This window comes from Plectropomus leopardus, chromosome 22 (genome assembly GCF_026936395.1).
Source record: "Plectropomus leopardus strain MGB_pleo_1.0 chromosome 22, ASM2693639v1, whole genome shotgun sequence".
Lineage (NCBI taxonomy): Eukaryota > Metazoa > Chordata > Actinopteri > Perciformes > Serranidae > Plectropomus > Plectropomus leopardus.
The window spans coordinates 11,155,142-11,177,794 of NC_142197.1; the positions used below are offsets into that span (position 1 = coordinate 11,155,142).

General features: G+C 39.1%; 1 protein-coding gene across 4 annotated transcripts in view; it reads right to left on the bottom strand.

Annotated features, from left to right (window-relative positions):
- Positions 1-22,653, bottom strand: part of col7a1l (collagen type VII alpha 1-like) — an 83,838-nt gene that overhangs the window by 57,659 nt on the left and 3,526 nt on the right. For all 4 annotated transcript variants that reach the window (XM_088072527.1, XM_088072526.1, XM_088072525.1 and 1 more), the window contains exons 2-13: positions 17,303-17,503; positions 11,598-11,778; positions 10,656-10,815; positions 7,818-7,911; positions 6,336-6,509; positions 5,135-5,295; positions 3,818-3,947; positions 3,578-3,694; positions 2,369-2,524; positions 1,709-1,825; positions 1,450-1,596; positions 584-703 (exon numbers count right to left, since the gene is read on the bottom strand). In XM_088072527.1, the coding sequence (XP_087928653.1) occupies positions 584-703; positions 1,450-1,596; positions 1,709-1,825; positions 2,369-2,524; positions 3,578-3,694; positions 3,818-3,947; positions 5,135-5,295; positions 6,336-6,509; positions 7,818-7,911; positions 10,656-10,815; positions 11,598-11,778; positions 17,303-17,378 (1,633 nt within the window). In that variant the 5' untranslated portion in view covers positions 17,379-17,503. The remainder of the gene's footprint in view (positions 1-583; positions 704-1,449; positions 1,597-1,708; positions 1,826-2,368; positions 2,525-3,577; positions 3,695-3,817; positions 3,948-5,134; positions 5,296-6,335; positions 6,510-7,817; positions 7,912-10,655; positions 10,816-11,597; positions 11,779-17,302; positions 17,504-22,653) is intronic.

Below are 22,653 nucleotides of genomic sequence, written 5' to 3' on the forward strand. Positions count from 1 at the left end.
ATGAAAAGGTTCAGTCTGTAGGACTTAGAGAGATATATTGTCATAAATTTGACATGATATTCAAAAGAATGTTTTCATTAGATTATAATCATGGTAAATTGAGAATAATTGTGTTTTTGTTACCTAACAGGACCCCGTTCTTTCCTATTAGTCTTGCTCAGTGGCATCTGAGTCTAATATTGCAGAAAGGAGTACAAGTAGAAATAGCCACAGGTGTTAGATGAAGAGCTGCAGACAACAAGCTCTTACTGAAACTCTACCAATAGCTCCCCTCCAACAGGTAAACTTATTTTACCTGCTGTGCTCTGTGATTGAAAAACACTCACAACAAAATAAGAGGGGACTAGTTGTGGATCAACCCGCTGTTTTAAAACGTCATCGACTTATCAGCCTGCTGTTTAAAAACGTCATTGACTCATCAGCCTGCTGCTTTTAAATGGGGTTAACTAGGAAAAACTGTGATCAATTAAAGACACACCTTCATAGCACTGTTGGGATATAAACACAAATCCCCACTCAATTGGCTGACGCACCAAGTCAATCCAAGTCAAGCCGACATATGTTTGAAAAAAGTGTGAATCACCTGGAGTGGGACCCCAGGCCAGTCTGTATCCTGTGGCTCCTGGGACACTGTTCCATGAGACGACTGCAGTACTGGTGCTCACAGCAGACACCTTCAAAGTTTGTACTGCACTGCTTTCCACTGACGCAAAGAGAGACACATACAAAGACAGAAAGGACATCATCATATCTAATTTTCTGCGTTTGTCATACTGTAACTACTCATGTCTGTATTTGTCTATACTTCTAAGCAGAGGTGGGACTAACTCACAAATTTGCAGGTCAAAAACAAGTCTGAAGTCTTAACTCTAAAGTCTTAAGTAAGTGCAAGTTATTCTGGTTCATATCAAGTAGTCAAGTTCCTGCTATAATTCAAGCATGACAAGTCAAGTCAAATGAAAATCTGATGATCTGGTCCCTTTTTTAGCTGTTTATCCAGCGAATAAGCTAATAAGAAGTTACTTAAAAAGACACATTTATGGACTTTTCTTTGTGAGTTTTGACGGATGAAGTTGGATGTTGTGCTGATGTTGCACATTATGCATACCACTGTTATCTTCTAACAGCCCTCATCAACAACATTATTCTTGAATCCATATTTTATTACTTTTGGACAAGCCCCGTCCATGTTTGCTCCCTTTTGTGCTGGCCTGGTCTGCTACATCCCAGTAGGGTGCCATGTTTGTGTGCACCGCACTCAAAATCACCCAATCATGCCTTGAAAAGAAAAGGCAACTTCTCAATATCAAGATAAATGAAAAAAATTAATTTCAAATAATCTGTCTTAAGTCTAAGTCAAGTCTAAAATCATGAATGTCAAGTCTTACTCGAGCCAAGTCATGTGACTCAAGTCCCCCACCTCTGCATCTGAGCAAGCATTTTATTTACATGTCTTGATTTTGGTGGTGGTGATGGGCCCCTCAATGTCTCCAAAGATGGGGTTGATGGTGACAGTGTACTCAGAGGCTGAGTGCAGGCCCTGGATCATGTAGAAGTTAAAGTTGTCCCCAAGGTTTATGTTCTCTATGTGGCCATCTAGAAGACACATAGGCTTAAATACCACATTTCTTGGCTTCTTTCACAAACCAAGATTTCTATTTTCTAAGCCATTGTGTTCAATTAAGCAGCAAAGGATTAACAACAATACCTGGGGCTTCCCATGTAAGACGGTATCCAGTGGCACCCTTAACTGATGCCCACCTCGCCTGGACAGTGTCTGTGGTGGCGTTTTGGACCAGGAACTTCTTAACTGGTACCAGCTTTACTGTGGAACACACCCATATCCACACAGACACACACATATTTAAAACATAAATCTAATATTTAACTGAAGTTTGTTTATTAATCCACAAAGTCATAGTGATGACAGAAAATCAAGTTATTCAAAGTAAGTTTTAGTAGAGAAATTTAAAGTAATTTAATGAAATATGAGAAAATCACAATCAATATAAATCAAAGCAAAGGCTCTATAGATGTTTCTCTAGCATACCATGAAATATAGATAAATTAAAGTTTTACTGTGTCTGATAGACCGAATGTTAGTATTTTATTTAAAACAACAGCACCATGCTGTGGATATATAATGGTACTGCACACTGGCATTTGCTTTCTTGTTTTAAAGCTTGTTTCATGCCCAATTACATGACTTTGTCCTGCATTTGTTGATTGGTTACTGCTATTCAACAACTGTCTCTGTCAGTTTATTTATGCAATGTAGAGAGTTACATATGGTAAATAAATTAACTTGATCGTAAGTTGGAACGCAAACAAAAATAATTACGTTGTTTTGATCAGCTGATAAACTTACATGTCTTGCCCACTATCGAAACCGTTTCACTTGGTCCCTCAGGGTAAACAGCATAAATACTGATTATGTACTTCTTATCCTCCTCCAGGCTGTCGATCACATGAGAAGAAGTGTCTCCAGGAAGCATGTTTTCATAAGTAAATCCTGGACGATTGGCTGCAGAATGAAAATACAGAACAATTGGCACCCAAGAAATATACAATCAAACATCTTGGTAGATTTTAATGGAATACTTCAACCCCTAAATGACAATTTGTATCCTATTTGATATTCCCACATTAAGTCTCCAGCTTGTTGACCATTTGTATTTTGGTTGCTTGTTGTGTTGAATTCATGAAGACAACTTGTTTTTTCGTGCACGCCTCTACTAAGGAAGAATCCAAAAACTGAGAACATTTTTGGAGAGTGTCTTAATGTTTGACTTTGATGAATCCCAACTAACCTTTTAAAAGATCAAAGTCACACAATAACACAAACTAAATAACTGATCAAGGCAGTGGTAGACTAGCATTTTTTTTAACATCAGAATAAGAACATAATTTCAGGTAGCAGGCAGACATGAAGACAGAGATGGAACACAGGGAGAACATGGAGAAATGTACATGATGGTAAACAAAAAATCTGATTTAGAAAGTATTTTTAAAAAGCTAGGGAAGAGAAAGGCTGACATTATTACATATTAATAATTATCATAATTACATATATTTAAAATTATGTCAGAATTATTATTTTTAAGAACTTTTTCAGGTAATTTCCTTGTTTGTTTTTTATGTTACTTTTTGTGATTTTTATTTTGTACTTCTTACCAATTTCTTGCTATTTTGGGGATATTTTCTTCTGTCTTTCTTCCTTTCTGAAACAAATCAATCCAATTTGCTCATTTTTTCAAAGGGTTAATAATTCAATGACTTTTTCCCAAACTTTTTATGTTTTACTTATTCTATAACTTTTCCAGGCCCGTAAAAAATGATTGTGAAATTCCACAAATATGTGTTGTGTCAAAGCTTAAAAAACTAATGTTTTGATATAGTTCAATGCAGTCTTTCTCAGTTTGTAAATTCTTCATTCACTGGATGCACGCAAGAAAAACAAAGATTCCTTCACAAAGTAAACAGTATCAGTAACAGTAAAGTAAACATGTGGTGAGTAATTGATTATGCAATGTCTGTGGTCAAATAATAAAAACTGCATGATGTGACGTTAGCATACATCTTGGGATGAAGATCTTGAATCCATTGAGCTTCCCCAGAGGAGGCGTCCAGCCCAGGCGCAGGGAGAACAGGCCCTCCTCAATGACACGGAAGTTTGATACCTGAGGCAACGGGGCTACAAGAAAGAAAGTTGTTGTTCAGGGAAGTGAGGTACACTAAATTCCAAAAGAGATGCACAGATGTATTCCTGTATTTTTAAAAGATGAATGAGCATGCACTTGTTATGTGTGACACCCACTTGTTTGGACATTGATTGTTGCAGAGTTTCCTATGAGGCTGGGGTAGATGGCGTAGACAGTGAGGGAATAGTCTGTTTTAGGACTAAGCTCCGTCACCAATGCTGTACTCACATCTGCTTTCAGATCAAGCTGTACCATACAAAGGAGACAGCAGAATTATAGGGGCTTAGTGTGCGTGTTTGTGCGAGAAAGAAAGAGCTAGAGAGAGTGAAGTGAAGGATAAAATGCAGTGACAAAGACAGACTTCTCAAACGTGTACTTGAATAAATATCTTGTCTTAAACAAAAACATATTAATATCTTCACTTCACATATCAGTGTCTACCTCGATAAACATCCAGCGTCTTTATGCTTTGTTTACACTTCTATCCAATACCCTCTTTTCCACTCTATTCAAATTAGGTGGCATGTTGTGCCTTATAACATAATGCAAAATATTCATCTTTTGGCACTGTTGCATAATTATCTGTGTCTGTCAAGGGTACGACTGCAGTATCAGCATGAAAACACATACACATGCACAAGCACAAACACAGAATACTGATGGAGAAATGGGCATCATGTTGATCCCATTAATGCAATATTCCTGCCAGCTTTGGAGAGTTACACAGATGGAATTGTACAAATAAGTCAGTCTGCAATGAGAGATGATTCACCGCATTTTGGTTCAGTGCATCTGCTGGTCACATAGGTGAAGATGAAGAATTTGGAGGATATACTTTAGTGGATGTTTGAGTGAGGAAAATAAGACTACAGTACACCTCAATATCAACACAACTGTGATCATGCACAAGCCTCTTCACTGCTTGAAATGTCATTTTCCATTTTTTCTTTGCTGTCTATTTTGTCAATTAGGGTAAATGATAGGTAATTTATTAAGTGCTGTAATAGGCCTCATGCCTTACAACCCATCACATGGTGTGTCTGTTACCCAGATATGATGATTGTCATAACGCCTGCTATTGTTCCTGATGTTTTATTTCCATGTAAATGTATTTATTTATATAGTTTATTTGATACGGACAATGCGAATTAACATAGTAAAAGTTCAATCTGTTACAAACAGGCTGTAGTAACTGATGTTTCACATATAGGGATTAAAGCTATTGTTAGTTACCAACTCCTGTCCCTAGTTAGGCTTTTAGTAAAGAAAAAGAAGAAAAAAGAGATAATACCAAGATTACATACAATAACGTGCGTACAAAACAGTTATGGCAAAAAGAAGACAAAAAGGTGAATATTTACAACAAGATTACATGGAATTACAAAAAAGGACAAATAGCACAAAAAAGATCATGCACAAGCTTAATCCCTCACTTGTTTCTGTCTTGGGGGGACGGGTCCACTCGAACTAAGAGGGTAGACCAGGAGACGATATCCGGTGACATCACCTGTTGCCTGGCTCCATGTCAGTCTGAGGGAACTGTGGGCCAACTCGCTAACTAGAAGGTCTCTGGGACCAACCACAGGCTCTTCAACTATTGGGAGAAGGTACAGAAAGAGGGATGTGACAAAAAATTATGTATGAGTGAAAAGGAGGAGAGAAGCAGCGAACATCAAGCATGCAAGTTGGTCTGGATGTATAGTTTGTCCACAACGTAAATCTATTATTGTGACAAAGCTATAAAGTAGAGCGAAATAAGAGAAAACTATTAAAGCTAGGGTAGACCGTTTTAGTGTTTCAGAGATGGGGAGAAAATGTTGGCAGTTTAGCCTCCTGCTAACAGAATTTAAAGGCTCACAGCTGCAGCATCAAGTTCATGTTTTTTGGTAACTAAGAATTGCCTTGAATCCTTGTGTGTTCTCCGTCTTACTGCCCCATGCTACAGACCACCTTGCCGTGAGGAGAGCAGGCAGCAGCTCTGGAGACAGACCCTAAGTCAGCACCCACATCAGCCCAAATCCAGCCAGTGCAAACTCCAGCTCTAGGGGACTGACAGCCCAGACTCACTGCTGGATGAGCAAACTTACACAGGTTAGACCCAGCACCAGCCAGCTGTGACACCCAACGCTGGAGGGTTTGCTCTAGCTGAAATCAAGATTCTACAGCTTCTGTCTGAAGACCCGTCTCCCAAGTTTCTACCTCCTCTCCACCCTGGAAAGCAGTCCAGAGCAGCTATGACTGACGTAGAGGGACTGCGGGGTGGCTAGCTAGCTAATTCTTATCTTATTTGTGGTCAGATAAACAGAGAGAGAAAGCAGCACCAGGCGGCACTGAGCAAATGCACAGCGCAAATATGAGATAAGAATAAATAAACCATTGTATGGGGAAACACTCGGTTACCGTTTGAAGCTCATGCATATGCCTCTGACACATAGTCAAAACAGAGAGGGGAGAGCTGCAGGGGGAGGATATGTTTTCCAGATTTCTAACTGATGCAGTTTTAATCATTGTTATTATACTTTTCAAGCATCAATATAAAAATGCAAACAGCTGCCAGTATGATAGCAGCCTTAACAGGAAATCTGAGTTTGTTAGGAAGGACTTTGCTGTCACACTGCATGTGTGTTGACTCACCAGGTGGGGAGGTTTTCACAGGACGTGGTGGTTCAGAGGCAGTAAAACACACTCTGCGGGACAGTTTGGGAAGAATGGTGTCAAGGCGAGAGTAGTCAGCGCCCAGTAATAAGTACTCCTCATGTGGCTCTGTCACAATCCTCCTCAGCTCTGACTCATCAGCTCCCCAAGCACCTGGTCACAGGATGGACAATAAAAAAATGCACACAAAGCAACAGAAATCTTTACACATTTTGTGCACTACTATATGAGGCAGATAAAAACAACCTTTCAAAAACAATTAACATAATGAATGCCCAGCTGTGCATGTGTCACACAACATTAATTAATGCACAATAAAAACAAGTCAATACCAATTACAGAGCAACAATAATGTGGTGTCAATCTTGTGTTAAATCTTCTTTTTGCGTTTTCTCCATACACTTTCCTACTTATAACACTGGGGGGAGCTGTGGCACTAATAATGATTTATTTCAAATGACGATAAGACGTACATACCCACGCAAAAGCAAACTGTGGACATAAACAGGCTTAATCAAATGCTTTCTGGCACTTATCTCATGTTATGGCATTGTGTGTGTTTGTCAGGCTCAAATTTGTGGGAGGGGGCTGTGGCAAACAGCCGATAAATAACCAATCTAGGCTCCAAAACTTGGAATGTCTTAAAGAAGAAATTTGAATAGAAGAAGACAACCATGTTGAAAGTATTTTGAATGAGTAAATCCACAATTACCTGAAGTCTGCCCTTGAACAAGATAAATGTACACTTGTTTTCTTTCTCGTTGTTTGTATGTACAGAACATGCACACATCTGTCCAAATGTATTCTCAATGCTACACACATCCTGCAGGCATATTGGTTTTTGCACAAGTACACAAGATGCATGCAGAGATTCTCTGCGGGAGTGATGAACGAGAGGAGCAAGCCTCGGTGTCAGAGGTGCAGATGGGGGACACTGAATCGCCTAATGAAAAATGGCTGCGATTAGCACACCATCGGCTAATGAGCAGTAATTATTGCACCGCTCCCAGCTGAGGGGAGTAAGTTGTGGGCTTGTGTGCTCATGCGTGCGTGTGTGTGGCAGAAAGAGGGTATGATAAATGTAAGTAAACTTGTGGGTAAACAGCGGCATGCATTTATGAGCGGGCGAAAGGCGTAGGATAAAGAAGCTTTGCTGACAGTCAATCAACAAGGAAGTGAACTTTTACATATACATTATAGTGAGCTGAATACATATTTAGTAGATGCTGTTATGTTTACACACACACACACTGCATACACGAACACGAGAACACTCAGACGCTCAGGAGCGAGAATCACACGCTCACAAATACCCACACTGAATCCAATGAATTCAAATGTACGGGACATGAAATTCTGACTGCAAACACTGCAGATAAGCTGGTAGAGCTCGGATAAAATGTGAGGGGCCGCTGCAGTGGGGATGTTGAAGGAATTCACAATACCAACTTCCACACTCACCTACTGCAAAGAGAGAAATCCCATTGTCAGCTACAGCTCTGGCTGCGGCATCGACCTGGTCGTCTGAACGTCCGTTTGTGATCATTACAGCAATCTGGACAAGAGTGAGACAGAAAAAAATCACGCATGTAAGGTTGTTAAACATAATATTGCATGGAAAGATCTATATTTGAAAAAATAACCTGATGATTTGCATGATATTGTGGTTTGTTTTAGTTATAGCTTCTACCTTTAAATGTGTGACAATGTGTTAGGTTTTGCTTTCATCAATGGATGTTTATTCACCCTCTAAACAACATTTTGTTTGAATAAAAAGAACATCCTTACAGAGTTATGCTCAAAAAGCCCCCACAGACTTTTGACATGGTTTAACTCATAATTGAATACGTAATTAAACAAATCAAACCTCAAAGACAAAGCAGAATTCAATGGTGCTGGCTTGCAACAGAGGCTGATAATTTGCCCATTAAGGAAAATTTACTCAGTTCATTCACAGTTCATCCCTCAGTCAATGAAGGAAGGGGGCTGGAATGCATCAATATGAGAATGTAGCTGTAGCGCTTCTCTGCATGTGCTCTGGCTGTACGATTCAATATATCAGCCTAATCCTCAATTCTCTGCCTTCCCACGTCAAGTGTGCTGCTGCAAGATGATGCGCGCACACTTTCAGAGATAGCAAGGTGATTGGAATGCTAACCAGCTGTGTTATACTGAGACTACACTACAGTGTTAGACTGTCAAAGAAATTTAGCTGACAGAAATGGAGAGCTGTTCAAAGAGCATTTGGATGTTTGATGAGACACTTATGAGACAAATTTAGTTAAGTTACTGACTACTGCAGCTGAATTAGGGCAGTGGCGCCCCCACAATTTTTTCAAAGGGTGGCCAGATGGGGCCACTAAAAATCTCAGGGTGACACACCAAAAACAAAAGTACTAAATGAATTTAAGCGATATAATTACACTGTTGTAGCATACCGGTTAGTTTAAAACGATGTCAATATGAGAATTAAGGAATCACATACTGATATACTTTGGTTTCTTATTTTACAGTTAACATTGCTCTTCATCAGATGTGTATGGACTATTACCTGTACAGTTAATATTTTGAGTTGCATAACAATCCTGTTTCACTGTGTTAAGTGTCTGTATATCTTGGGTAATTCATTGTTCTTCAGACAAATTACATTTTTACAGTTTAAGTGTGTATTTAAGGAAACGTGTTGGCAGAAATTGAGTCCAATATAACAAGAATGTTTCCTTTAGTATATAATCACCTGAAACTAAGAATTGTTGTGTTACTTTAGAATTAGTTTTTTATCTGCAAAGGTCCTCGTCCATGAAGTCCACCATGTTTCTACAGTAGACCAGAACGCACAACCTGAACACTGGCTTTAGATGGGGCAATTCATGTTTTCGTGTCAGCCACCATAGTCAGCCGTCCCTCTGCAATGAGAGCGTCGGAAAAACACAAAAAAAATTTGGTGAAATTGTATTATTCAGTGTGTTTTTTACTGGTTTTCTGGTCTGTTTGTTTTGGAGGGGAAGAGATCTCTGTGGATAATTCCGCTCCTAGTAAAAAAAAAAACTCCTGAACAATGAACACTAAAGGGATTCTAACAGGGAGAAATTTCAGCTGGTTGCTTTCTCCAGTCCTCAGTGCTAGATGCCACTAAAATTCCCCCAAATCTTAAGACAGTGCTACTTTAATGTAAAGCACTAAAATGATTGTAAGGAACAAAACATTTACTGGAAACAAGCCTTCTAAAGTTAATGGGACACTTGTGAATACCCATAGAGCCTATTTTCATTCAGATATCTTGAGGTGAGAGTTCTCGGGAACCTTTTGAAAATGGCATTACTTTGCCTACTTCCTGTGAATCTACCATGACTTGGTACCAATGGATGGGTTAGGTTGCCTAGTTTTGCAAGATCCTACTATCTTGGTGCTAGCTTTAAGAATGAGCGCGGCCTGTTGAAGGTAGTAATGTCAACCTCATAACAGAGTGGCCATGGCCCCCTTTGGACCTTTGGTAGAACCACTGAGTGAGGGTCCAAAGTTAATAAAGCCCCCAAATTGATGCAATAGAAATTAAGGACCCTATGACAAAACAAGTTTATCTAAACCACTGAGAATCTTTAGATAACCATCAACAAGACTTAGCCTTGTGTCTGGCAATGTTTGCACCAGTCCTCTTTTATCCCAATTCAGCCGACTGAGCATGATGAATCTGTGGCAAAGACAAAATGTATTGCCTCCACCTTTTCTTGTTCTTCTTCTGCAAGCAGGACAAACCAAAGCAAAACGGAGTCTGTTGCCAGTTGTAACTTCCTGTCAGACAAGCTCTCAGATTGTATTCCAAGCGTAAAGCAGGACTATTTCATCAGATTCACAGTGGTGTGAAAGTGGTACCCCTGTTTGTATTTGTACTCCAAAGAATATTGTAGAAAAAACAGACTTCTAACTAGTCATTTCCTTTCACTCATGGCCAGAACATGTAACATATGCATGTTAGTGGCCAGCTGGAGGCAGCAGTCTGAGCAGTGTGGGTTGTTATATTGAATCAATCATTTTCCTTCTGCTTGTGTGTCCACACTTTGTCATACATTTAACAAAATTTGAGCTAGCTTTTAAGGTGCATTGAAGATGTCTGAGGACATAATTTTGAAATAATGTTACCTCTTTTACCTTTCCTGTTGATTTATATTACCTACAATAAGTGTGGGAAATTTGTGCGACTGTTTCAAGGGTACAGGATTGCTTTTTCAATGCAATCCCTATATGGCAGATAGACACAGTCACTCTGGATGGGTTTTCTCCAAAGATCAAGCATTGTACCTTTGGTGCATGGTCTCTACTGATAACAGGGCTGAACACGGGGTCAACGAGAAACTGGAGGGCATCGCCAATTCTCCTGGATCCACCCTCATAGGGGAGGTCTCTGATGGCTCTGAGCACCTCCTCCAGTGAGCTGTAGTCTGTCAAAGCAATCCGCATCCTGTAAGGGAAAGCAAAACTGGATCATCTCTAAACATGAAAATGCCCTGTATAATACAAAAAAGAATCCAATACATAATTTTGCTGGAAATGTCCTGTTTTTTCTCTGGTGTATCAACATCTGCATTAAAGTTAAAGAAATACTTCACCAACAAAATATGCATTTGTGCATTATTTAATCATCCCAGAGTTATGATGAATTTATAAATAAAACTTTGTTTTTCTCGCATGCCTCAACAGTGAACAAAGAATCCAAAAAAATGAGAAGATTGTCGATGGAAAAAAAGTCTTACAAGGCTGCATTTACCAACAGGAAAACCGTGACAAAACATTTGTTACTCTCAAAACCCAAACTCTCAACAAGCTCGGGCACTATAACCAAAGTCTCATTCATCCAGTCATATGCTCAGTACTTTCCAAATGCATGTATTTTTACTAAAACCTTAGTATATAAAACGCTTGCATCTATGTTTGAACACTGCTTGTGCATTCCATTGAGCAGCGTTCAAGAGCATGTTTTGCCATAGTTTTGCAGTTGTTAGATGCAGTCCATTTTTATTTCAATTCATCGAGAATGTTGCCGTTTTTGGATTCCTTTTTGAGCCATGCAAGAAAAACAAAGTTTTCTTTATGGAATCAAATTATCATGGGATGAGTAACTGGTAAATGGTCATTTTGTAGGTAAAGACTTCCTTTAAGTGAGTCTAGCTTGATGGTGATTAGTTAAATAGGTCTGTGCTGAGTGTATGAAATGCAGGGCCTACATTTGTATTCATGTTTTACCTTGCAATATCCCCAAAGACAGTGACTCCAAAGCGTACCCCCTCAGGTCCCACCACATTGTCCTGGAAGGAGGAGACGATGGCGGAGATGAAGTCTTTGACACTGGAGAAGCTGGTCTGGCCCACACTCCATGACTCATCCACCAGAAACACTATGTCTGCCTGCACCACCGTCCTGCATGCTGATGTAAGAAGAATTTGTGTTTAGAAATACCAAAGAGTGAGGATCAGGGAATGCATGTTTAAAAAAAATTCAAGACAGCTGTATGCTCTTGCTCTAACCTTTATAATCTAATTAATTTGGGCAATCCAAAGTAATTTTTTCATGTTAAAGTCTAAGACTGGTAATTAAACAGTTTCTCCATTATACGTTGACCACTAGATAGCAGTGTTGTTCCATCATGATGAGATTTGTCCTTTTGCTTGCTTCTGTCATGCAGCCAGAGCACCACACAAATCCCCATGAATGTTTAATGAGACACAAGTGAGCCAAAGAGACTATCAATATTCTGAGCACTCCAGCAATAAAACTTTAGTACAGCTATGAGGAACGCTTAGAATAATAAGGTAAACACACCCAAAATCAGGGTCAGTCCCCTCGCCCAGGCAAACAAACGCATTTAACATAAGGATCTGCTGCGTTTGGCACGATTCAGATGTGCTTTAATGTGCAGTTAAAATGCCAGGCGCACAAAAAAGGTACACTGATGCATTGACTACATGCACACACTCACACACACACCTCATACATAGATTAGCACTTGCAACTCTGTTTCAGATCCACACGCCTGCACACGTTCCTATATTGATATACTGTACTGTACATGCACACATGCACACAGAAATCTGCTGCATGTGCAAACGCCCTCTGGGTCAATATTCTGGCATTATATATGCAATAAACCACAGTGACGACAGCATTGATTAGGCTCGTGAATAAGAGATAGGCACCACTGATTGTTCTGTAAGTGATAACTCAGCTTCTCTGCTGTCCTCTATTTCATTACAGAGCTTTCCCCGCCTCTATTATCTCGCCCTTCTTACTTTGGCTGCAATCCCAGGATTCACTGGGGGAGACATATGTCTCCAGCCCATGGCGACCTAACATTATGTTCTCCCTCACACACCTGTACTTCTCTGGCCACACACCAAGGAAACAACACATCATTGGGATACCATTTTGGAGGCTTCTCTGGTGCTGAGCTACTATGTCTGCCTACGTGGAAGCTTTAGTGTCATATTTAGCAATAGTAGATTCAAAACACAGATAAAACCACCGGTGCAAATGAACAGGATACAACAATGTTCAGAGCCTAACATAGGCAGCCAGCAAACCTTGCATACACACGTGGCTGTTTCATTTACTGGGATACATTTTCTACTCCACAGATTTCTGTAAAAGCACATAAAACAGAGAAGACTTTGAACAAGGAAGCAACTGGAGTCTAGTCTGTCAGACAGACACAGACTCTTTGGAGGTAAAAAAAAAAAAAAAAAGATCAATTATCCAGAGGTTGGTCTGTCTGGGCTAGCAGGTGAGAACCACATGCCAGGATAAGGAGACAACGCATGCTGAGGGATTAGGAATGGGTTTCTTGAAGGTTATCTATGCTGATATCTCAAAGGTTGTGTACACCTCTGTGTTAGACCACCATTGATTTATGCCTTAGATGAAGCTCAGTGGATACGGCATATGCTTGCAGAATATACTGCCAAGATAGAACATGCCTAAGAAATAATAATGCACTACTGCAATCAGCTCCAACAAGATCAAGAGAGGAGATGTAAACCATCAGAGAGCACATCTCAAAGGGCTGTCAGGTTTAGATTTTATCAAATGAATGTAAAAGTTCATCTAAGAGGTAGAAGAAAGTAATTGCAGTAATCTACAGAGAGGCTGCAAAGTTCAGCAGAGAATTATTAAATTAAATGTGACAAATGCACAGTCATCCTTGCAAGATGTTTGGAGTGCCGTGTACTCGCCCTGTAGCTTCCTATTGGGCAGTTAAGGGGAAAGTTAAGGGGAACATATTTTGCAATGTTTACCAACCGATTCTCGGCTTTTTGCACCTCCTTTTACAGTAAAGCCTCAGCGTGTGTGACACCCACTTTCAAATTTTCACAGATAGAATAATGGTTTCCCAAATCTGAACATGGATGTAAGACAACGCGGAGGCTTGACTTAAAACGCAACATGCTTTCACCTGAATAGGAGCAAAAAGCAGCAAATCGGCCGTTAAGCACTGCAAACTACATTCTCCTTCACTGCTGAATGGGAAGCTAACTTCAGCGTATTGTTAGTATAACCAATTTAAGGTTACCCTTACATAATGTTAGCTAACCAATGTGGCGGACCTTTATTTTATCAACCGCATATAGACACCCTTTGGTCAAAAGTATTGTATTATCACCATAAATTCTTCGACTTTGACAAAATATCAGTTTGATAACGGCTGCTAGCATACGCTCTCGTAGAATCATTAGCACACCAGGGCTAACCAGAGGCTACTTTGAAGCTAATTAGCTAGTTAACGAGCTAACTCACCACAGAAAACTGGAGAGCACACTTCTTCGACGTCTGTTGGGACAAATAAAACTCAACAACTTGCTTGAAAAACTCTCCAAACGGCTTCAACGATACAAACACTGAGATCAATTTAAGTGACACCACCAGTTGACGTCAAGCAAACAACTAACCATGAAGGACATCTACCTGTCACTCAAAACAGCCACGCCCCTAATTATGCATAAGTCTTATTAAAATGTTAAGATATGAGTTATATACAAATTCAACCCACCTGCTTTGGCATGACGGGTGAAATTACCAATAAAGACCAAAACTGTTTATAAATTAAATTACATTTTATTTAATTAATTAGTTTATTTTATTGATACCAGGCCAGAAACATTTTTATTTGCATTTTAACAGGAGGGGTTACTTTATTTCATTTTGGAGCAAGCTCAAAGTGGCTGTTCCATGAACTGCAGTTTTTGGCACAACCACATTAGCTGAATTTTTCATTTTTCAGCCCCACTTGCCACACAATGAGTTGGGGCCAATTCTGCACTGGTTATTGTTTTGGAAGTATTTTGCACCTGTTTGAGTCTATGCAACAGTCTCATCACCTCATTACATCAACTTTCTTCTTAAAAAGACAGGAATTATGTAATATTTTCAGAAATATAGGTTGTTTGATCTGATGATTCTGCTCATGTCAGCTATACCTGCCAAGCACAGGCAGCAGACACAGAAAGTTACCAACTAGCAAGTGAAAATAGTGGAGCGTTGAGCTCCACTATTATGGAGCAAAGAGTCAAATATTTCCCTAAATTGAATTAAATCCAATTTCAATTTTATTTATAAAGCCCATTATCACAAATCACAATTTTATTATATGTTATCAGGGCTGAGTTTATAGCATAATTCTACTGCCTCCAAGTGGCCAAAATAATCAGTTGTCATGGCAAACATATTAAATGCCTGTTATATTTACGCAGCCAACAGATGCAGTATTTATTTCCAGTCGTGTTCGTGGCCACCTAACAGTATATTTGTGGGCTGTAAAAAACAGTCACTGATGTAAAAGAGGCTTGAGAGCGCCATAGAGCTGAGGAGTTGAATGATAATTTTCAGAGGGTTACCCATATAACACAGTCATTTGATTCATTTTTGCTAAAGTAAGTAACTTAATATGAATAACGTATTGGCATATTTGCTGACTCTATCCCTGTATCCAGACATCAGTATATTAGATGCAAAAAAATTATGTAAGGGTTACAAACTTCCTCTTAAGATCTTGGATCAAAACAATATCTTTTCCCAACCATAAACAAGTAGTTTTCGTGCTTAAACCTAACTACACATTTACCATAGTGTTGTTGCCCAATGTAATGTATCTTTGGTTGAAAGAAACATACAACAAAAACATTTCTTCTGAAAATTAAGTTGTCTAACTGCAGGAAGTGTGTGTTTTGGGAAAAATGGGACTTCAGAACAATGGTTAGTTTTTTGGGATAGCAGGGTGTTGGAGAAATTGGGTTTTCATACAATGGGACATTTTTTGGATTAACAGGGCTTCAGAATTTTGGGCCATCTGTCCCAACATGAGCACAGATTATCTATCTCATGTACTTTTGTCTGGATATTGTGACTTTTTGAGTAAATACAGCAAAAAGTTGTTTCTATAAAAGTTACCAACTATAGCTTTAATGGAGTTTTAAGGTGTCAGTCAGCCTATTAATTCGAAATCGACCACATGCCGCTTCTTGAGTGTAAAATGAAACACTCGGCCCTCAGCGTTGCCACAGAAGGCCATCTGATGCGATATGACGGCATGTGAATTAACACTGTCAAGAAAAAACAATGACAACAGTGACAAGGGAGCATATAGCTTCGAATATGGCCTTGGGCTATTTATACCCTCCCATAATTCTGCCCAACAACTTTACCAATCACTTTCTGCCAACCACATTCCAGGTGGAAGAACTCTAACTTTTGATTGGCCGATTGACCTTTTGGCGACATCCAATAGCACCTGGGGCGAAGGTTCTGTATTCAGGAGATGGGTTTGACAGGCTGGCAGACAGAGTGCTGTTCTGTACATGAGGCTAGCAGATGTTTAAATTCCCTGACTAGACACAGTCTGGAGAGAGAGCGGAGCCGGGTTAGTGTCAGCCCCGTGTACCAACCCATGTGTGGAGATTTAATGATGGAGCACTCACACAGACTGTGTTTATTGAGCACCTGCCCTTTCTTTGGCCCGAGCATCCAAGTCATCTAATTCATAGATCCGTGCACATTGCTGACAATCAGACATATGGTGTTGACTCAGAATTAGGCACCTGATGGGGCCATAAGGCAGTGTTGCTTATCTAAGAGAGAAAAGGGTTGAAAAACACAACAACACAACTTACTGAAAATTTAAAAGTAAAACTAAAATTACCACTTTGCGGTTGTGTGTATTTGCAACCAGTCAAGTTTCTCTTACAGTTTACATCCACGTCTGTGAAAACACGGAAGCTTCACACGCATCTTCCCACCGGCAGCACAGATCCATACAATCGGCACAGTTTCAAGGTTGACATTCAGGATTAGTGTCACCCATTCAGTATCTGCCCAAATGCTCCCCTCTGTTTCTGAGTTATGATGTAATGGCCAGAAAAGTGTTTTTGGATAACATTGTGATGTCACAGTGAAGTTGACCTTTGACCTTTTGCATATCGAGCGCCATCATTATATCCTATCAGACATTTGTGTGAAATTTTGTCATAATTAGCGCATTAACTCATGACTTATGATCAAAAAACATAATTTAGATGTTTGTGCGAAATTTGAAGAAATTCCCCTGAGGTATTCTTGAAATATCACGTTTACAAGAATGAAACAATACCACCGTGAACTTGACCTTTGCACCACAGCCACCTAAATCTAATGACTTTATCGCTATCCAAGTGGATGTTTGTGCCAAATTTGAAGAAATGTCCTCAAGGCATTCAAGAGATACTACATTCACGACAATGGGGTGGATGGACAGCCCCAAAACATAATGCCTTTGGCAACAGCTATCGCCAGCACGGAAGCATAAATAAGTAAAGAAAAAAGGCTGTTGGTGCTATATAAACTGATTAAACTGTTAAAACTGATTAAAGAGGGAATATTACAATAATGTTTGTGTGACTATGGGGTCCTGAAATGTCAACTGTTACCTTCAGCTTGTGCTGTGACGCTTTGATGGGAGAGAGAAAGGGACAGAAGAAAGATCCACACAGATGAGTGGCCCATACTCTTCCTCTTCTCCTCTTCCTCCTTCGATCACCTGCTCCTCCTCCTCCCAGTTCTTCTCTTCACGAATCCCCTTCTAAAATTCCACTCCACAATCATCAATTCCAACTCTTCTTTCCTCTTATCTGAAAGTTTACAGATGAATAGAGAGCGGGAAAAAAGTCATTAGAGGCACTCAAAGATAAAATATAATCAGACATTTTTTTTTATTTGTAAAGGACTCGATTGTTCTGCAGAGTCTCAGTTTTTCTCGCACATCTTCAGTGACAATGTGTTAAATAAATTGATGTAAAAACCAACGAGGGATGTCTTTGTAGAGAATTTTGACAGGCTGACAAAACATAATAAATTCAACATGTCATGTCAGTAGTACTTTTTCATGAAACTCAGTCATGTGTAACTGAATCTCATTCACATTACACTGTATCACCACCCACAATTATACAAAATTATCCACACAGTCAAAACTAAATCTTATCATTGTCTTTTTTAGTTATAACAACAATTTGGGCCTTTGCACATTAGGTTAGTATAATGTCTCCTGACGTGATGTGTGCAGTCCCTGTAAACAGTTTTACAGCAGATTCCAATGATGCTATGGAAATAAAAGCATCAAAGAGGCTTTTAAATTGTCCGACGTGACTTTAGCTATTAAAAGCAGTTATAGTGAAGTCTGAACATTATGAACACATATAAACATTAAAAGTTATCACCCCAATAATCTGTTATGACTGTCGTACATGGCAAAGATTCTTTCAGCTCAACCTACAGGGTGTCCTAGAAGCATGAAGTTTTGGGAAGGCTACTTTTGAAATGTAATAGGTCACATGTTATTAGTTATCTTGTTAAAAGTGGAATACGTTATATAACAATTCAAAAACTTCATCAAAGTAATGTAAGTCACATTTGGTTACTTTTGTAATAAATGTTTTAAACTGGGCAATAAAGCTTAAAAATTTCAAGAAATAGACTACGCCAAAAGAAGGCATACCTGTACGATAAAAAGATGCAAAGCAAAAAAAATGTTGGGGTTTTTTTTACATAAAAACATATTACAGGGAGTAATAAATTTGAATGTAACACCTTTGTAATCACCAACATTTTGATTAATAACTTTTATTAAATAACATTTTTGTTCAGTCACTGTGGCTGTTGGCACCAGACGTCAATAATATGACATCAAAAAGACATTGGACTTTAATTCGATAGGTGTTTAATTTTGGTTGGAATGAAAACTGAATGTGACAATATTTTAATGTCTAATGACAGTAGAATTTCAAATTGTTTGAATGTTAACATTATGCAGGCGTTAGGTTTTGTTCTCCATACGTCATGACTAAATGTCATTTTGCAACATCAAGATGATATTGGCATGAGGTGTTTGGAAGAATTTGGATTTCAGTTACTTAACCAAACATAACATGAAGAAGATATCAAAATAATCTGTCAGTATTCTACTTCAATTTGACATTGCCGTTAGATGTCCTGTCATTGAATTTTGGCTATCTGGAATTAGATCACAACCTAAATTCAACTAAATATCAGTGTCTAATGACGTTGGGGCCAAGCTGGGAATATAACTACAAAACATAAGCAATATGAAGTAAAATACAGTAATGATAAAAATACAACTAACAAGTATGCAAAGCAGCAGCAGCAAAAGTCCATAAAGGTGCAGTATGACAGATATGGAGTGATATGTGTTGGGCTGTTGACTGACGTGTAGTCAGTGCAGGAACACTGCCCATAATCAGTGGCTTGAGGGATGACATGTAAGTAAATATTGCATGCTTCAATGATGGCAGCTCGTCAGACTTGTCAGACTGAGGAGGTGTCTGAGTTCACTCGTGCATTCTCTGCTAGTGCAAGTCAATTCTCCAGGTATTTTTTGTCTACTTTGCTAGGCATACAAAATGATCAAACAATAATTAACAGGTATAAATGAACAGGATTCTAAATTTAACAAAAATAAGAAATATTAAAACTGTAACATCACTATTAAGTTTTTAGTATCAAAATCATAAGGCCATAAAAGAACACACTATCTGATGGGCTTGCTTTTCCAGAGACTTGCATTAATACATGTGAACAGCTAAAGTAGTAAATATGGTAATATCATTTATGAGATCAAGGAAGTGAGATAAAGTGTCTCATCATACATCATATATCACTGAAAGTAAAGAACCTCTCATGAATGGAAGATTACAGTTCATAACAGCCGCCACGCTTTGATGTGGGCTTTTTTAAGTCTTTGTGCTGCTTTGTGAATATAATTTTTTGGCTGAAGACAAAACTGGAAGGCTTTCGGTTAAAGTAGCTTGAAGACGAAGGACGCACAGTCCTCATCAGTAAATCCAAGCGATGTGACAGGTTCCTGTATGATTCTACAGGTGCAAAAGATATGTGGGCCGGTCAACCAAAGCTTTGGACAACATGCACCTATCCCAGAATGAGGATTACAAACTCCCTGAGGGCCTGTGATGCCGTGAACTCGCACCACAGAGGTGATTATTTACAGAGCTGAGGCCGAGGCAGCGTGGTTAATCACTTCCGATGTGTGTATGAGCAAACTGCATCACACTTGGTCAAAAATGTTTTAGCTCCATGTTTCCACCTACCCTCTGTTATGATTTGTGCACGTATAACATGGAAACATCACAGCAAATTTGCAGTGTTGGGTAGTAGTGAACTACATGTAATTAAACTAGTAGTTAGGCTACATTTTGCGGTAGCTTGGTGATAGTTTAAATACATATATTGTTACATACATTCAAGTAGTTTAATACTTTTTCTCAGTAGTTTTAGTTAACCAAACTAGATTTCTCTCTAGGGCTGCTTTGCTGTAGTTCAGTTGTTTCCAGTGTTAAGTAACTGGTAGCTTGCAAACATGGATGGGTTACTGAACGGACCCAATGTGTAAGGGGGCCCCCTGGCCTAAACCTGCAAAATGTCGCTCAAATTTAAGTGTATCAACTAAGGAGGTTCAAAAGAGGAGAGGTCACACTCTCAAATGACGTCACACCACTGGGGTAAAACACATCCGCAGTGAAACCTGCAGTTCTCGAAAGGCTCAAAAGCTGGCACACTATCCTAGAACAAAAAAGATTGTAATAAAAGACTGAAACAAAAACTTTCTCGATGCAAATGCTCTATTGCATACCGACCACCATCAATTCGAGTGTACAAGTACAAGTAAAAGCTTTGTCAGGCCTAGTGCACCTAAGGAGGCTAAAAAGAGCACACCCAAAGAGCACCTTTTATTTCTATTGTTGTCTGCTGTAACCCTTCAACATCACAGCTTCAGTTACAGTGCACATGTGTCTTACAGCAAGCTCACACAGGGTCAAAACGCATGTCCCAAACTTTTTTGAATGGCCTTGGTACAGACAAGGAAGAGATTTAAAACCATAAGGAAATGTAGACCTAGAGAACCCACAAAGAGGCACAAAATATTAAAAAAAAGAGGTAAAACAACCACAAAGTGGTGCAAAGCGACTAGAACATAAAACCACAACATAAAAAGAAACCTCAAAGTGGTATAAAACCACCTAAAAATACATAAAACTATCAGGGACAAAATTACCTCAATTAGACAAAATAAAACCTCAAGGAAACCCATATGCCAACATAAAGACACTAAATTACCTAAAAGAGACACAAAACCAAAAAAGATGCTTGACAACAATAAATAGATACAAAACTACCACAAAGTCTGTGTGTCTTGCAGTGGAGCCCTTTGCATATCAGTGCCCAGGAGTCCACTTACTCATAATTTGGCCAAGTAAGCTTCCCCAACATTGCATATTTGTGGAAAAAGGACACCGTATAAATGATCTGCAGGCTGAAATGTGGTGGTATTAAATTTCTGATTAGATTAGAAGTATTTTTTTCCCTTAGCTACGAGTGCAAAAACCTCACACATTTTAACTAATACTTCAGAAAACAAAATGATCAAAGTTCAGCAGTGGATGTGTGGGATGAATGAAGATGGCCTTTGGCAGTGTTTCCAGGAAATGACAGAAGGACAGGTACATTTAGACACATGAGACACATTGGTGACAACACAGTTGTTCTTCACTGCAATCTAGATGGAGAGAGTATACTATCTGTCTGAGAGTAACTGCAGGTCCAGTAACTCTGGGATACAGGAAAACCTCCATTTAACTTCTCCTTTTCTACCTCAACAGACAGAGGAAACTTCAGGTTAGCATGAAAGAGATTAGCCCCAAGGCTACAGCTTTTGACTTGGCATCATATACTGAGTGGAGGCAATTCAGTTCCCTAGAAACACTGCAGCTGCTTCGGCATATCATCTCTCACAGAGACATATACTTTGGATATTTAAAAGCAGGTATGGAAGTAACAGTATCTTCACTGCATTCATGCAACTCAATGGACCACTTTGAATTGAACCCCTGCAACCAGAATGTGTTGAGGGTTAAAACCTTCCCTTTGAAAAGGTAAATACACCTAGCAATCATAACAGAGTGATACCACCCAAATATAAAATAAAGTTTCCATTCCTTTTTCAAGAATTTGTTTCACCAAAAGTAAATAGTATAATACAAAGTATAAAGTGCCAATAAAACTTATGTGCCAAAACATTAAAATAAATAAGCCTGTGACAACAAACTATAACTGTTGTATCAATTTATTTGTATATAAAAATAATCAGGCTAGACACTACTCTGGAACATTACTGTCTCTCAGGTTTAAGACTGAATTGCAGCAATAAAATTCAGTTTTTTCATCATGCAGTTCAAACTGATCGGACAGATATCCAGTCATAATTAGGCGGCACCCTAGACACGCCCCTGGATATTTTGCAGATTTTTAACCAGCGCTGTATGAAAAAATGTGGATAGTATTGTGTAAATGAACTGTGGTAACTTACGTACATCTTACCAGCACCTGTCATGTTCCAACGTTTTGCAAGCTCTATGGCTGTTGCTGAAACTACAGATTGTACTTTTGCGTTTTTCTAAGCTTGCCACCATGGACACAAAGAGTATAGAGGCGGATCAAGAGAAAGACCCACCCCTCTCTCTCTCTCTCTCTCAAACTCAGACCAAACAGAAAACAAGGCAGTGTTAATCAAATATAAAAAAAAAGACTTTGGTACTACAGTGCCTATTTCTCCCACAAAATGTTTTAAGAAACATATTTTGGTGCCCTGTTTGGCAAAAACGTTGGCTGAAAAAACTGAGACCCACCAGTGGGAGCATTTCTTAGTCCGTTGCTGCACAATGCATTATGGTACAAGTAGATTTTCTAC